At 36.8% G+C, this 16,548-nt stretch overlaps 1 protein-coding gene across 3 annotated transcripts in view; it reads left to right on the top strand.

The window, feature by feature from the left end:
* Positions 1-16,548, top strand: part of BCKDHB (branched chain keto acid dehydrogenase E1 subunit beta) — a 218,856-nt gene that overhangs the window by 145,639 nt on the left and 56,669 nt on the right. For all 3 annotated transcript variants that reach the window (XM_027603713.2, XM_027603709.2, XM_027603710.2), the window contains one exon: positions 8,486-8,572. In XM_027603713.2, coding sequence (XP_027459514.1) covers positions 8,486-8,572 — 87 coding nt within the window. The remainder of the gene's footprint in view (positions 1-8,485; positions 8,573-16,548) is intronic.

Below are 16,548 nucleotides of genomic sequence, written 5' to 3'. Positions count from 1 at the left end.
CCTGCGGTGCACTCCTGCGCCACTCCTCCCAGGGGAGGAAGGGGAATCTTCCCGGATCTTGCCCTTGTTGGGTCCTTGCTGGAGGAGCAGTGGGCGGACTGCACCGGGGATCATGGTTTAGGGCAACCCCGAGCTGAGAGCCTGCACCTCGGCTCCGTCTCTGCAGCCGGTTTCCCACTCCGATACCCAGGAGCTCTGCCGCACTCAGGCACCCCCGGTCTTTCTGTGACCCCGAGGGTCCTGAGACCACACTGTCCCGCGAGGGTTCCACCCCCCCGCTTAGCCACTGGAGCGACGTCCCTCAGCGGAGCCGACTTCTAAAAGTTCCGATCTTGTGCTCCGCGGCTCTATCACTTGCCAGAAGCCGCCAACGGAGGCCCCCTCCCCTGCCGTCTATCCTCCCGAATATTGCCTCGGATTCACTTCTCCACACGTCCTACCTTCCAGTAAGTGGTCGCTTTTCTGTTCAGAGTTGTTGCTATTCTTTTCTTCGATCTCCTGTTGAGTTCGTAGGTGTTCAGAATGGTTTGATCCCTATTCAGCTGAATTCCTGAGACCAGACGAAATCCAGGTCTCCTACTCCTCCGCCATCTTGCTCTGCCCCCACCCCCCCCCGCCACATCATTAGTTTTTGATGTAGTGTTCAGCGATTCATTATTTGCATATAACACCCAGTGCTCATCACCACACGTGCCCTCCTTAATACCCATCATCCAGGTTCCCCATCTCCCCACTCCCCTCCCTTCTGTAACCCTGTTTGTTTCCCTGAGTCCAGAGTCTCTCATAGTTTGTCTCCCTCTCTGAGTTCTTCCCATTCAGTTTTCCCTCCCTTCCCCTGTGGTCCTCCACGCTATTCCTTATGTTCCACATCTGAGTGAAACCATATGATAATTAACTTTCTCTGCTTGATTTATTTCACTTAACATAATCTCCTCCAGTCTCATCCATGTAGATGCGAATGGTGGGTATTCATCCTTTCTGATGGCTGAGTAATAATCCATCATATATATGAACCACATCTTCTTTATCCATTCGTCTGTTGAAGGACATCTCGGCTCCTCCCACAGTTTGGCTATTGTGGACATTGTTGCTATGAATATAATTATGTTTATAGTAAAATTTTAGTTGTGGTGCTTCTGAATGTTCTGCTGTTGCAAACTCCAAAGAAAAAGTTTGCTAGAACTGAGGATGGTGCTGAGGATAGAAGATGTAGAACATACAACACCTTGACTCTGTTTCCAAAGGTACAGCTTGGCTTTGTGATAGTTCTTGTTAACAGTTTTCTAAAATTCTACAACATGGAAGTCAACAATATTCATATCCAAATGACATGTTAAGACTTCTTCTTTCCATGAACAGAAATGGTTAAGAGTTGCAGGGGTGATGGGGTATGAGTTTATGGAAATATTCTAAATCCTGCTGAGAAACGATAGGGCTGTGATAGAATGAACACAAGAAAACAGCTGGGGAAGTGGCTGCTTCGATCATTGAAAAATTGTTTTGGCACAAAAACATGTTGATACCTATGGACAGTGTGTTTTGCCTGATGCTTGAGCTAATGGAGGAAATGAAAAAAAATCTTTTAAGACATTTATTTACCTATTTACTCATGGCTTGACTGTATATTTAATAAATGTCCACCCATCCAGTACAATACCTTTATCATCATGGTGACGTGACCTTTTCTCACTAGAAAAAGAAAATTTATGTTTAGTACCAGGAAAAGGAAATGTTCTGTTCGTGTTTGTGTTACAAGCATGTATTTCAAAGAGATGTACATAAAAACAGAAACATGTTTTGAATTGCTTACTCCAAAACCAACTGGGACTAGAAAAAATAAGTGGAAAGAGTCGGCCCAGGGGAGTCCTTTATTAGAATCAGAACAGTGATTAGACCTTAGTTTTTAGGACTTCTCTTTCAGTGCATTTTATAACTCTATTCAGTTTCTCCGAAGAGCTTAAAGGCATCAGAAAGTTGGAGGCTTGTTAATGATTCATTTAAATCACTGTGTCTGTATGATTCTTTAAAAAAAAAAAACATCAACATTAAGGGGCGCCTGGATGGCTCAGTCGTTAAGCGTCTGCCTTTGGTTCAAGTCATGATCCCAGCATCCTGGGATCGAGCCCTGCATCGGGCTCCCTGCTCGGCGGGAAGTCTACTTCTCCCTCTCCCACTCCCCCTGCTTGTGTTCCCTCTCTCACTGTGTCTCTCTCTGTCAAATAAATAAAATCTTTAAAAAAAAATCAACATTAAGAACATTTATTGAGCCCACATCCACAACCATATACTAGGTATTGTGGTTAGGTATAGAATACTTGACACTTTCTGAATTTTGTGCTTCTGAATGAGTTAGAGTCTGCTGGGATAGATAATACCGACACCCCCGCCTGGCTCTCCAAGAAAAAAGAATACCCCCAGATCAAAGAAACAAAAAGATGCTCAAGTATTTTTCCAAACTCTTTTGTTTTACTAATATATATAGACTGGTCCCCCTCCCCCCAAACAAACAAACAAACAAACAAAAAAACCCGAGCATAATTGGCTCAATTTAATGCATATTTGTCATATGCTGTGTTCGGCAATAGACATAAATATAAACAGTCCCCATCTTCAAATTTGTGATTTTGAATGCAGTTGGAAGGGCTAATAAGACAGAGAGGTGCACAGGGCTGTCCTACAAGGCAAATTCCTAGTGTTCCTAAGAGAGACATATCAGTAAGTGTTGCCTTGACCCTAGTACCTGACCCTTGCCCTCATACCTGGTTTTATGTTTCATAGAATACCCTTGCATTGTCCGCTGCTTCAAATTCTGTTAGCAAGTGGTCACTAGAATGTATATGATGTGACATGAAAAAGGGGACCAGGAAGAAAGCATTGTATGAGATGGGCCTTGAGGGAGGGATAGAATGCCTGCCAATTTGGGGAAGGAAGTCAGAGGCAGGAAAGCATGGGTCACTTTCACAGAGCAGCGATTGGCCTGCCATGACCCAAGCCTGGAGGGACTCTTAAGGAAACAAGCCATAAAGGTAAGGTTGATTGATAGAAACATGTTTCTCTGACACGGTTTGACATAATTTCAGAGAGATGTCCACTTTTAATTTTTACAAAAGTAGTTTGTCCTGGACTCCTCAGTGTTTGAGCTGTGATTATACAAATAATTCAGGCAGGAATGAACTAGTGAGGATGTCTGAAGTTTTCCCAGACATTTCATGCCTTTGTTAGTATGACTTGCTCATTCTTTTCCTATTGATTTTACTCCGTTCTCTATGCTCTGCTTGCTCCCTTACCTACTTTTTTCCACATGGGTGATAAAGCTCCTAGGATTTAGTTTTTCTCCATTCATTCCATTTTCCTATAATAGCAAAATATTTGTAACCCCATCACTAATATTCTTGCCAAAATGGACTTTTCCGAACTTTCTCTGGAGTTCATGACTGTTCTTTCTCTTTCAGCATTGGTATTTCTCCAGTGGAGTATCAGTCCATGGTCTGTGCATGAAGATCATGCTGATTAATAATAGTTGCTGGGCATATTATAACACATTTGTTAGCCTGTGATTAATTGTGAAGTTTTTCTGGCTAACTTTTCAAATGCATTTGGCTACCAAACAAGAAAACATTTCAAAAACTGTAATCCATTTGCGATAATATTTGAAGCTAATTTAAATCATGTTCTTAATAATTCTGGAGTGTCTAAATATTGATTAATACGTTTTTGGTTAATGAAACACAGGTGTGTGATTTTACTATTACTTTTGCTTGTGTGTATTTATAAACATTTTGTTTCAAAAGGAAGTGGTAAAGGCCGGCTTTGGTGTTTCTTTTGCTTTTCATTAGCTTTATATTCAGATAGAAAATGTTTAAAAAGGCTATGAATTGCCTATCCAAAGTGTTACTTTCCTAATTTATCTTATCAGCAGTTAGAATAGGCCGCTGAACTTCGTGTTGGTCAGGTTGAAGTGCTCTGTAGGAGAAAGTTTTGCCATGGAGTTTGTGTAAGAAATTAAGAAAACATATTTTTTGCTTTTTGAATGTCAGTGTTACACGTTTGGGCATATGCAAGCCTAATGGTCTGCTTGTCTGTATCATTTTCTCCTGGAATAACAGCTTAACAGTTTTCCTGGTTGAATTGTGTTAAAATCTTTAAAGGCTACATTCACTAAAACATATGTCCAATGTTTGGGCAGCCAAAATCTGTGCAGTTTCTTTAATGGAGTATAACTTAGCAATTTGCTCTTATATGGATATCTTATTGTCAAATCTACATTAAAATAACCTCAGCTTGGAGTCTGTTATTTCGTATTTAAATTGTTGTGGGATGTGCTGAAGTATACTTTTGCCCTATCTTAAAAATGGAGCTTTCTAAGAAAGCAATAGCTTCAGTACATCACAGGAGGACATACTTAATATAATGAAATTATTTTGTAATAGGCTTTTATCTAATTAACTTTTCTTGAGTGTCTACCATATTTTGAGCATTGTACTAGATATCCTGCATAGATAACTTGAAGTGATAGCCACTTGTAATGACGTCTGGGTAGAAGATGGACAATGGAAAAAGTCACGGAGTGGCCAGACCAGGAACAAGGCATTGTCAGCGTCCCATCAGAACAGAGGTGTCTTGAGCATTCTGTTGTTGGCAAAGTTGCTGTGTGTTCCGTATTGAAAGTTTGATAGGGGAAGGGATGGCTAACTGAAATAGTGAGAAAGTGAGACTCCATGAGAGAAATCCAGGGCGGACCAGTGCGAACTGACTTAGCAGCCACAGTCTATTTCACTCCTGGCCTTCCAGAATTGCTTTTAAAGTTTTCTTGACAAACCTTCTGGAGCCAGTGTAGGAAACAAAGCCCTTTTGTTTCGTGGTAGGGGATACAGAGAACAGTTATTCACAGTCCTAGTCTTTAATTGGCTTAGCTTTCCCTGGTGCCATTTGTTGTCTCTAACTCACTCGTGCTCCATCTGCCCGAGGCCAGGATCCTGGAGCAGGTCTTAGTGGCAAGAAGTTGAAGAAGCAGATACTGGAAAATCCAGCCTTACGTGATCTTTCCTGGCTCTGATAGGTTCAGCTTTTCATACTGAAAAGTTGCTTAAACCCTCTTAAATTTTTTTTTTCCTCCAGTGGTGAAATAGGTTTATCTCAGAAGAAAACTTGAAACTTTAAAAATTTCTTCTAAAGAAAATGAATTTTAAAGTATTATTAGTATTTATATCTTTAGCTATTTTAAAAAGGTTAATGGCTATCCCCGTTAAAAGGCACTATGTTAATTTTTACTAAATACCTCAAAATGCTAAATTTGGCTAACAATATAACCTGGCAGTTGCGTATCGTGCTTAAATGTGTGAAAATGAAATTCCTGTTAAAGTTGAACAAAAACATGTAATTTGATCAGAGTATCTAATTGAATCACAAAGAATAGAGTAAAACTGCCTCTAATTTTCTAGATTTGTGATCTCATTATCATAATATTAAGTGTTAATAATTTCCAAAGGAATATGGAAAAGAAACAATCTTCAGAAATTCTAGTAAGTTAAAATCATGAATGATAAAAAAGCACATTCCATGTTGAATTTAATTATATCTTACAAAATTACTGAACTGTATTTATAGACTCAGTCATTAATAATATATGCTAATTGTTTGGTGATATGACTTGGAAAATATCACAGTTACTTCTTAATTTTGGCATTTTTCAGAATTTTGTTGTAATTTTATTTTACACATTTTAATACTTTTCAGATATCAAGAGTTGACTTTAAGAAGCAAAAATGAAACTTAGGTGCTTTACAAATTAAATTAAGTAATCAATCTGAAATGCTCAGCTCACAGCCTAGCACATAGCAACTTATGGGACAACCAGTTGTTGATGATGATCATTATTTCTGACTCCTCTCTTCTTGCCACACTGTCTCTCACTAGTTTGTATACCATAATAATTTCCAGAAACTCACAGTGTTATTACTTTTCATTGTGTTTAACCTTTAGCTCTTGATATTTTAGAAATTTCTGGAATTTCTTCTGTAACTGTCAGCATAACTCCTGATCCGAGAACACACAGGCACATAACACACGTACGGAGGTGTTGAAAAGCTTCATGTTCTCTGATGCTAATAGCTCATTGAGCATGTTGTGTAGGGTCCAACAGTTTAAGGGCCAAGAGGTGAGCTGGTCATCATCCTGCCATGGAGCACAATCTACGGAGACTGGCAAGGGAAGGCTGACTCCCTGTGTTCTTAGTGTGCTTATTTCCTGCTGGAGCTTGGGACCTTAGGGTTCTCTTGTACTGGAAGCTACTCCTAAAATATCATTAAAAAAATTGTTAGGTTTTTTTGAGGAGATTATGACTACAACAGTGTGTACTTGTTACTTTCAGCATTAATTCAAGGGCTTTACTTTTACTTAATAATGACTTATTGGGAATACTTGCGATAATATAAAAATGCATTTTACATAGTCTTTTCCCAAGAATTCCTTCACTGTCACTCCTTAGGAGAAACAAGTTTTGGTAGTTTGGAATGAATCCCTCCAGACTATTTACACATGTTGGCTCAGGACATACAGCTATGTATATTGGTGTCCCCACTGCTGTGGTGTTTGTTTGATTATTCTTTTTTTTTTGTAAAAATGAGATTATGTTGTTCTGCAGTTTGCTCATATTATCAGTTCATTTACCATAGGCATCTTTCCCTGTCCTCAGTCTTTTTTGTGGCTGCATAATATCCAACTATATTGCTATGTCTCGGTTTATCTAGCCTTACGCCTGCTGAAGGACACTCGGCAGGTCTCCAGATTTCATCATGTTGCATAAACTCCAAGGGTTGGAAGCTTTCGCCCTGGCTACATCTGTACTTCGTTTCCCCAGTATATTCTGCAGGCTATAGGAAGCCAGGCTCCCTGCCCTGGTTGCTTATTGGCCTTCAGGAATCATTCTGAAGGTTGTCATTCGATCTTGGATAGAACTCAGCTCAAATCAAAAATACCAATTCTGTTGTGTGGAGGTTTAAGGTAACAGCAGCATTTTTATAGAAGTTTCTCATTTCTACCTCCCAGGGATTTAAGATGCATCCTCTAGCTGGGATGGATTTTAGCTATGTCATCCTTGGGCACTTATACATTGGCAGACTTTCGGGTTTCAGAGCGATAAGAAAGGTTTAGTTGTCAAATCTGTTTTTTTAACTGGTAGTCCTTTAGGTCAGGACTTCTTTTAGAGAGTCCTTTGAGAACACATTTGTTTTTTTGTTTTTTTTTTTTCGTAATTGTGGACTATTTCTGTCTCTGTATATTTCTAACCAGGTGCGTTAAAATTTAAATTTGCTACTTTCATAAATGGCATAATTAATCACAGTCCTAAAATCCAAATACCAGTATACGAAGGTTAGAATTTCACTGGGGGCGGGGATGGTATTCATTAAGGTGTTCATAAAATTTTATGTTTTTAAGTCACTATGTACTCAGTAGACACAATAACTTATTTTTTTCATGGCTACTGGCCATATCTTGGAGTTTAACATCTGTTCCTTTTAAGGTTTTAAACTCTAATTGCTTAGAATGAAGGCAGTCTTTTAATTTATATACATATATTTGCTTGGAAGATCTTATATTCACAAAATATTAATGTATAATTTAAGAAAGGTGATATCACATTATTAGACATGTAGCAGAGACATTATCCCTGCTCTTTGGCAACATGTTAATTATTCAATATATTTGAAGCAGTAACTTGCTATTGATTTTAATATTTTTTACCTTCCAACACAGCTGTCATCCTGCTATGATATCATAAGCTATTCTTTTTGATTTATTATGGTACAGAGTATATCACGCTGGGCGAACAACCACACTGAGCCAGTATTGAGATTACATCTTTTTGTTTGTGACATTTTCTAGGTTAAAATAGAGTTGTGGTGGTTAACCAGATTTTAATGCACATGAACAAAGACGGCTGGAACCCTTGTACTTTTGCAGTGATTTCTTCCTGCTAGGTTTCCTTGAATATCGAGTAGCTTGAGCTTTTCCTGCATTACAGCTTTTCCATGCTATTTCCATGTGTTCCTTCTCCACAAAACCCTATTTCCCAAGGCTGTTTGTTTATATGCAAATACACCCGAAAATGAATGCAACAAAGAAAGCACTTTCATTCTTAAGGTAATATGAAGAAAAAATGATTTTGAGATTAAAAACATGAAAGACCATAATTTAGTTTGTAACACAGAAGTGTTTTATAATGGAATGCCTTTTAATGACAGAATTACAAATCTCATTTTTCTTTTGTAGGACTATAAACTATATTGAAAATTTTTGTAACAGTGCAAATATCAAATAACTGCAGTGAGAGAAAGTTACAACTTATTTGGCCTAAAACTGTATTACTAATTTTTAATTATTTATTGGATTGAAATACGTTGTTTTTATTCCTTAATCAAAACTGCCATCATATACTTGAAAACATGTATTCTCTTCAGCATCAGATTTTCCTTTTCTCTTTCAGTCTGTGATCAAAACAGGGCGACTGCTAATCAGCCATGAGGCTCCCTTGACAGGCGGCTTTGCGTCGGAGATCAGCTCTACAGTTCAGGTAGAGTAACTTTTTGGCACCGGTTTTAACATTTGTGCAGTTACACTTGTCTATTCCAAGAAAAAAGTTCCTTATCACAATATATAAAAGTATGCACTTTTTGGAAATGCACGGTTTCCATTCGACTCTACCGTCCTTTAGTTGATGGTCTAATTACATCTTCTAGAAAAGAAATCTTGAAGTAATAAAAGCTGAAAATTCCTTTATAGGAAGAAAGTTTGAAATGAGTTTACAAAACTGATGTTAGTTATGTTTGCTAGTAGAACAAGAAAACTTTTAAATCTGAATGTGCTATTTCTCTTTTGATAAAACTTAAACTTATTGTGCAATATGTTGATCTTAGATTTTCAAAGCCTTCACCTTAACAAAAAAATGCATCTGTCAAAAGTCAATTATTATAAATTCACTAAATAATTTCAGAATCAGTAAGTGATTTTATTAGTTTAATTAATAATCAAATTGTGTTATGCTATTAGCCATGCTTTAGAAATGGTTTAAAACCTTCTTTTTAAAAAGTAGAAACTGCTGCAAATTAGGGAAAAAAATCCCACATACTGCCTTATGAAGGATTTTTGTTTAAAACTTTTGTTTGCATTTATATCACAGATAGGAATAAGATGATCTAAATGAGTTTCATTTTTCCTAATTTTTTAAATTAAAAATTCAATAGCTATTTTAAATGTGAAGTATATGCATTTTAAATTAAGACTATCTTAATTTAATGTTTGCAAGTTTGCAAACATTTTACTTCTCTTTACTGGTGTTAAGATGATTCTGTTGTTAAGATACATGTTAAGTTGAGAATTCCTTCAAGAGTATATCATTTAAAAATTTGATATAAGATTATGTGTAATGATAAGTTTTTATAAGTTAAACTTTTAACCAGTAAACAGTGATTTTTAACCAGTGCCAAAATAGACATTTAATTTCTATATTAAATTATCTTTAAGTGCAAATCGACAGCATTGTAAATATTTTTAAATTAGATGAAGCAGACTTAAACATAAATGTTTTTAAAACTAGATCGATATAATCCATGATTTATAGTAAAAAACTATGCTGTTATTTTTATACGTTATTTATATTGTCACTAACAAAAATTAGGAAAAGCAAATATTTGAGTTTTGCAGATTTGTTTTTTTATTTATTATATAAATTAAAATGTGAAGCATACTACTTATTATATAACATGAGTGCCTGGTATTTATTGTACATTTTATTCATTGAGTAGCATAATGTACTAACTTTGTAAAACAAAAAAAAGTGGGGGTCATGAGAACAAATCACTCTTAACACTAAGATGCTCTTTCAAGTCAGATGCGAAAGTGGAATTTTCTGACTCCTAGTTAATACGTAGTCCACTAAATCATTTGAAATGATAGTGACTTGGTAAGAGAACTTTGATCTGATAGCCTTATTCATTCTGCTCACTGAATGCCATTTTGTCATCTCGAAAATTTCATTTGCATTTAAATGTAAAAAGAAAACAAGTAGAACATAGAATTAGAAATTATAACTCCTCCTTTGAAGTCTGTTTTCTCAAAGTGTGCTTAAGCTGGATCTCCATAAATTATTAGTAAGCGGCAGTTGAGTGTAACATATTTTTCAGACTTGAAAAGAATTAGAAAGATCATCTGATTTAATGTCTAACAGTCTTCAATAGTACGTGGACTTGTGTTAACAGAAAAATATCAGGCTTCAAGAATACATTTGTGAATTTCAGTTTGAGGAACACCTATTACGAGTTAAACACAGTCATTACAAAAAGCTCACACGAACAAGATCATAACCACTGTGTTAAAATCAGATCCTGAAATTATGTGATAATGATTGGTGGTAACAGTTGTGAATGAGATTATCCAAAATATAATTATATTTATGGCATAACATGAAGACACCATGTAACCCTCTCTGACTCCCAAGAATATGCCCATAGGTGTCTGCAGGCTACAGCCTGAGAAATCGTGACCTAATCTGACCCCATTCCTTTTACACACTAGTGGTTGTTGTCCAGAGTGTGTTGGACTCACCCAGTTTAAAAGGACAGTGGAAGATCTGGAGCTAGGACAGGAATCTTGAGTAAATGTTGAGTTTGTGCATATGCATTCTTTATTCAAAGTTCCCCCGAGACCCAAGAGGAAAATAGAAGTTTTAAATTTATTATAAAAAGTTCTGTGTTCCATGTTAAAAATCACTCAACCAACTAACTGTAAAATGAATTAAGGCAATAAGGTAGAGGGATCAGCATTTGATGTTTTGGGGGATTAGTATTTGGATTTATTAGGATGAGGATGAATTTGAAAATATAGGTGTTTCTGCTTGAGTAAAGTATGGAAAATGAATTTTAATAAAATCAACACAGTATCCCCAAATGTTTGCCTATTGTGACTTTTATGTATTGATAAGAGAGGGGGGAAAAAAGATGCCTTGAGAGATTTTTTTTCCCTTTTTCAGTAATAATGTTTGCGCATAACTCAGAGTAATCTGAAGAATAAGATCTGCTTTTCAGTAATTATTTCATGCACATATTCAACTAAGTACAGTGTCCTATACTGAGCATCTTTTTTATGGAAGGCCTCGTTCCCTGTTATAAGTGAAACCTCTATCACGTTACCAGTGCCTTGGATTGTTTAAACTGAAATTACTTAAGTGTGAGGTACAGTTGCTTTCACCACTTGGAATGATTCATATTTCTATATTTCTTTTTGTTGTATAAACTACAATGTAAGATTTAAAAAAAGGTAAAACAGGGTTAAGGTCTTGAAAGCCAGTTTTTTGGGGACAGCAGGGAAAAGGTACACAGAGAACTTATATTGTCTTGGAAAACAAGTTTGAAATTATGGATGAGAATGATCTATAAATTTTGAGCACTATTGATTAAAATCCTGAGTTATTTTCATTATTGTATCAATGGATGAAAATTTTACGTAAAAATTGAGCACACACCCAAAAATCTGCTCCACAAGCACTATTTTCTGGAAGATCTCTGGTAGTTCTTCAAAAGGTCACGGTTAATCTTACAAAAAATTGCTTTTAATATCACAGTATTTTAAGAGAATAGCGATTCACAATAAAACTAGTGTTTTTAAGTACATTCGAATCTGAGAACACCATTTTTAGTTTCCCTTCAGTTTTAAATTATTACCCCTGTTAAACATAAAAAATATTGAAGACAAGAAGGCACTATAGGGAGTATTCTTTCAAGTTTATAGTTGGTATTTTCAGATAGAAAAATTATATCATGCTGTATAAGATTGAGTATCAGTAGAACATTTTTCTGCTAGATATAGGAAGTATTGCCTGCATTACTCTTAAGCTTTTTTTTTTAGTTGTACAGATAAAATATGACAAGAATGAATATGAAGTGTATTCCTACTTTATTTACATAACTTTCCAATTTACGGCAGGTGGCTCCTCCATCCTACAAGGGATTCATTGTCCGCATCTTGTTTGTTCTTGCCTGTTGTCCCTTTTCCTAAAGCCATTTATTTTATCAAAAAAATACTCACTGTTAACAGGCTTAGTTCGAAGTCATGTTAAACTCATGGAAGTGATTAAACATAGCATTTTTAAAATGGATTTGTCAATAGCTTCTTCGTGAAATTTATATGAATGCTTACAGAAATCAAAACCAATGCATCGAATCTAAGAACTGCTTTGCATTCCTATTGGATTGAATTTGGAAGTTAACTGGGAGGCAGAACAAAAAGAGGTCTGGTATATGGGCCCCCCACCCCTGGGGAAGATTTCTTGGTCAGTCATCCAAAGCTTCACTGTCTCTTCCCATCTAATTTTACATTCCCATCTGTTCTCACTTTGGGGGTGAGGGAACTTTTTCCTTCTTTCATTTGACACACACTGGAAGTTGGAGATATGCTGCTTTTAGGGACTTACGCATTCCATCGTGCACCCTGATTTGTAGAAAAGTGCAAAGATGACAGAATTTAGGTAATTCATTGACCTCGTTGTGTAGTTTGAGCAAAGATTTCATTGCTTCAGAAAATTATATAAATTAATTATATGTGATGTTTGTATTCCTCAGCTTTATGTAAACACAGCTTTTAAAAAAATCATTACTGTGCCAAAAGAAATGTGTAAACCTCATCCATTTTAATATTCCTCTAATTAATTTATATTATATGCTCTAGATTGCAATGTTCAAAATAGGCATTATTTATTTAAATATCAAGGGCAAATAATGTGTGGTATTTAATAGCTTTAAATAGTATAATTTCTTTAAGCCTTGGAGAAACCAACCTTTATTATTAATTTCAAACACATTCCCATAATGATGAAATAAATCTTGACTCTGATAGGCTTGTGATTAAAAAAAAGTTTTTTTTTTTCCCCCTCTGGATTCAATGCTCAATAAGAGTGCCAAAAATTTTAGGGATTGGGGTTGGCTTAAAGGTTTGATTTTTTTTTTTTTTTTAACACATGGAAGCAATAAGTCTGCAATAAAGAGTCCAGTTGGAGAGGATGGTAAGTTTCCATACCATTGTTCCATCCTTTCTGTGCGGTCTCTTTTCCTAGAATAAGAACTCAGAAATTGTGCGGACTGACATATATTTTTAAGGTAATCATATTCTAATACTTTGAGAGGATTTTTATAGAGTTTACACAAATCACTGTTTAAACGGAAACTTTCATAATTTTCAAGTAAAGGAATTTTGCTTTTCTTACCATTTCATGTTAGAAAGGATTCTACAGAAGGATTTTTAAAAATAAACTTCCTATTCCTACCAAATTTACCAACACTCTGCTTAAAAACATCAGTCTGAAGGAGAGGGAGAAACTCCTACATGGTCTTGAGTTTTTATCATTGTGGAAAATGTTTAATTAAAATTATGATGTTGTAAAGTAAGAGTCATCAGAGAAGGCTATCAGAGTAGTAATTTGATGAATAGTTTACTGCAGTTTCAGTGTTCAGATAGAGGATGGCCTCTTTTTAAATGGAATTTTGCCTGGAAGCTTGTTAAGTGTTCACCCAGAAGTTTCTATGGCCATAGAGAGAAGACTGAGTCCTTCCAGGGAGGCATCATGGTTGGGGCTGCTGCACCACTGTTTGTAGTTTGTACTTACATCCAGGTTACACTCTGGTGGTCCTCCGCCTTGCCCTGATCATGCCAGTGGCTCTTTCTCCTTTGCTCAGTCATGTAAATGGGGCCAAGGTGCCACCTTCAGCCCTCTGTCTCCCCCATTCTTTCTCGGGCAGTCCCAACCATTTGCGGCTGTTCTTAAAACTTTCAAATTTGAACCTTCAGGACTTAACTCTGACTATGGAGCATTAGACTCAAAATTTCAACTTCATGCTAGTTTTGGTAGTGATAAGAAATTTGTATGAGAAAATGATTTATGTGAAAGGATTTTTCACATGAGACAGTGAGAAAAGGTGGACATTAGCACATGGATAGCAGCCAGCTTCTGGAAATCGGCTTGTCTCAAAATGAACTCTATTTTTCCTCAACTCTTTCTGACCTTTTTTGTTTTTTTTTAATTAAAAATTTTTTTTAAAGACTTTATTTATTTGTCAGGGAGAGAGAGAGCACAAGTAGGGGGAGTGGCAGGCAGAGGGAGAAGCAGCCTCCCTGCGGAGCAAGGAGCCCGATGTGGGACTTGATCTCATGACCCTGGGATCATGACCTGAGCTGAAGGCAGATGCTTAACCAAATGAGCTACCTAGACATCCCTTTCTGGACCTTTTAAATTGTCTCCTTACTTATCTCCTCCCCTCAGCCTCTCATATCAAATTACTGTTCACTATTTCCTTAATACATCAAATTTTGTCCATCCTCTGTTTGAAGACCTCCAGTAGATCTTCTTGGGCTATAGAAATAAGATCTTTATGTTGGCATTACAGATGTTCATCTGCCCAAACCAATGTTTCCAGTATTATTTCTCACATCTTTTTTGACTCCAATGTGCTGTCCTATCGGTCATTTTTTGAATAATAATTAATTCCTGCAGCCAAACTTTACTGAGTGCTCTGGGCACAGCCTCAATTTGAGCATTTCATTCACGAAGTGGAGCTCTTATTTTAGTGACACAAGTTTGGTAGCAAAAATAGATGCTGAACAGATAGTTATACAATAGTACATGCTTGGATAGGGAAATATTCTGAAGACTGTGGAATTATTAAAAAAAAAAAAAAAACTTGATCACCTAACCCATAGGTCAGCTGCATTAGCTCTTTGAGGATGTGTATGACCCTGAGGTGAAGGTGGGTTGTGATTCTAGGGAGAAGGAGTAAGAAAGCAGGAAAAAGAATTGATTTTCTAGTGATTTCAGTGTTTGGTTATGGTTGAAGAGTAGTAGATGAGGCTGTAGCACCAGGTAAGGATCAATAAGTTGGTAGGGTTTAGACCGTAAAGAATCTTATATGTATTACTAAGGAATTTGTTGTGTGGAGGAAAAAGATATGACAGAGCAGAGCCATCTCACATCGGTAATAAATTTCAGTTCTCCCACAATGTGTTTAAAATACCCCTCATAAATTTCCCAGCAAATAGGAAGTACAGCCCTTCCTCAACTTTTGGTGTTAGGTCCCAATAAATCCATCATAAGGGGAAAATATTGTAACTCAAAACTGTATTTAATACACCTAATCTACCAAACATCATAGTGTAGCCTAGCCTACCTTAAATGTGCGCAGGACACTTACATTAGCCTGCAGTTAGGCAAAATCATCTAACACAAAGTCTATTGTGTAATAAAGTGCTGAATATCTCATGTAGCTTATTTAATGCTGTGCTGAAAGTGCAAAACAGAATGGTTGTCTGTGTATGGGTTGTTCACCCTTGTGATTCCTGGCTGACTGTGAGCTGAAGCTCACAGCCCTGCCCAGCATCGTGAGAGAGAGTATTGTACCTCTAGCCTGGAAAAAGATCACAGTTCAGAATTTGAAGTTAAGTTTCTACTGAATGCGTATCGTTTTCACACCATCATAAAGTCAAAAAATTGCAAATTGCACCATGGTAAATCAGGAACCATCTGTAGTAGGAAAACAGTAGTCACAATTATTTTCATTATTTAAGGCAAAAGGGTATAATTAAAAGGACTTTAAGCAGGAAATTAACTTAGAAGGATTTGCAATTTAGGAAAAAATCTTTGGTATTTGTGTTGAGGATGCATCATGAGGGGTGAAGCAGGAAGTTAGATTGACAAAGAAACCATCTGAATAATTTAAATGAGAGATTTGAGGGTCTTCTAAGTCAAGGACATGAGAGTGGTGGTAGAGAAAGGTGAATTTTAAAGGAGGGAGAATTTGAAAGATGGACTTGCTTACTGATGAGACAGGAGTCTGCAGGAACTGGGGCAAATGACAGAGAGGCAGGCCGGAGTTAAGAATAAGGCTTAGCTTGGTTTCCAGGTTGGGTGATTTTAGAATGCAGGTGCCATTTCACTGAGCTGGGGAATATTATTGGAAAACAGGTTTAAGCACATCTTTTATGGAAGATGATGAATTCATTTTAGACTTGTGGAATTTGAGATGAGAATCAAAGTGTGTGTCTGCAGCTCAGAAGAGAATCTAAGGTGTAGGAAAAGATTAAGGATTCATCATCTTATGGGGATGGCTGAGGTCAGGGGTATGGGTATGATCACAAGTGTCCTTCTTGCCCCAGTGGAAGGCAAGCTTCATGAGCTTAAGGACCGTGTGTGGCTTGTTCACATCTGTAAGCTCGGTGGCTAGAACCCTGCCTGACACTAAGCAGGCACTCAAATAATTAAATGAATTGTTTGCCCCCAAGCATCGCTGCTGTTAGTAATTTCTTTGAAGAAGAATGGTATCTTGGTGGTTTGTGTTGTATATAGAAATTGCTAGTCACAAAAATTGCTAGATTGGACCACTGTCCTTGGTATACACCACCCGTTTGTTGACCGACCCTCCTCCCCCACTCGGAAGTTTTGTTTTGTGTTTATGTGTTAACTTCCAAAGTAAGTACTGATAGCCTGTGCTGTTGTCCTTCACATTGCTA

The sequence above is a fragment of the Zalophus californianus genome, chromosome 7 (assembly GCF_009762305.2).
Source record: "Zalophus californianus isolate mZalCal1 chromosome 7, mZalCal1.pri.v2, whole genome shotgun sequence".
In the NCBI taxonomy this organism is placed as follows: domain Eukaryota; kingdom Metazoa; phylum Chordata; class Mammalia; order Carnivora; family Otariidae; genus Zalophus; species Zalophus californianus.
Note: the sequence above shows the minus strand (reverse complement) of the source record. Positions and strands in the feature narration are given on the sequence as shown.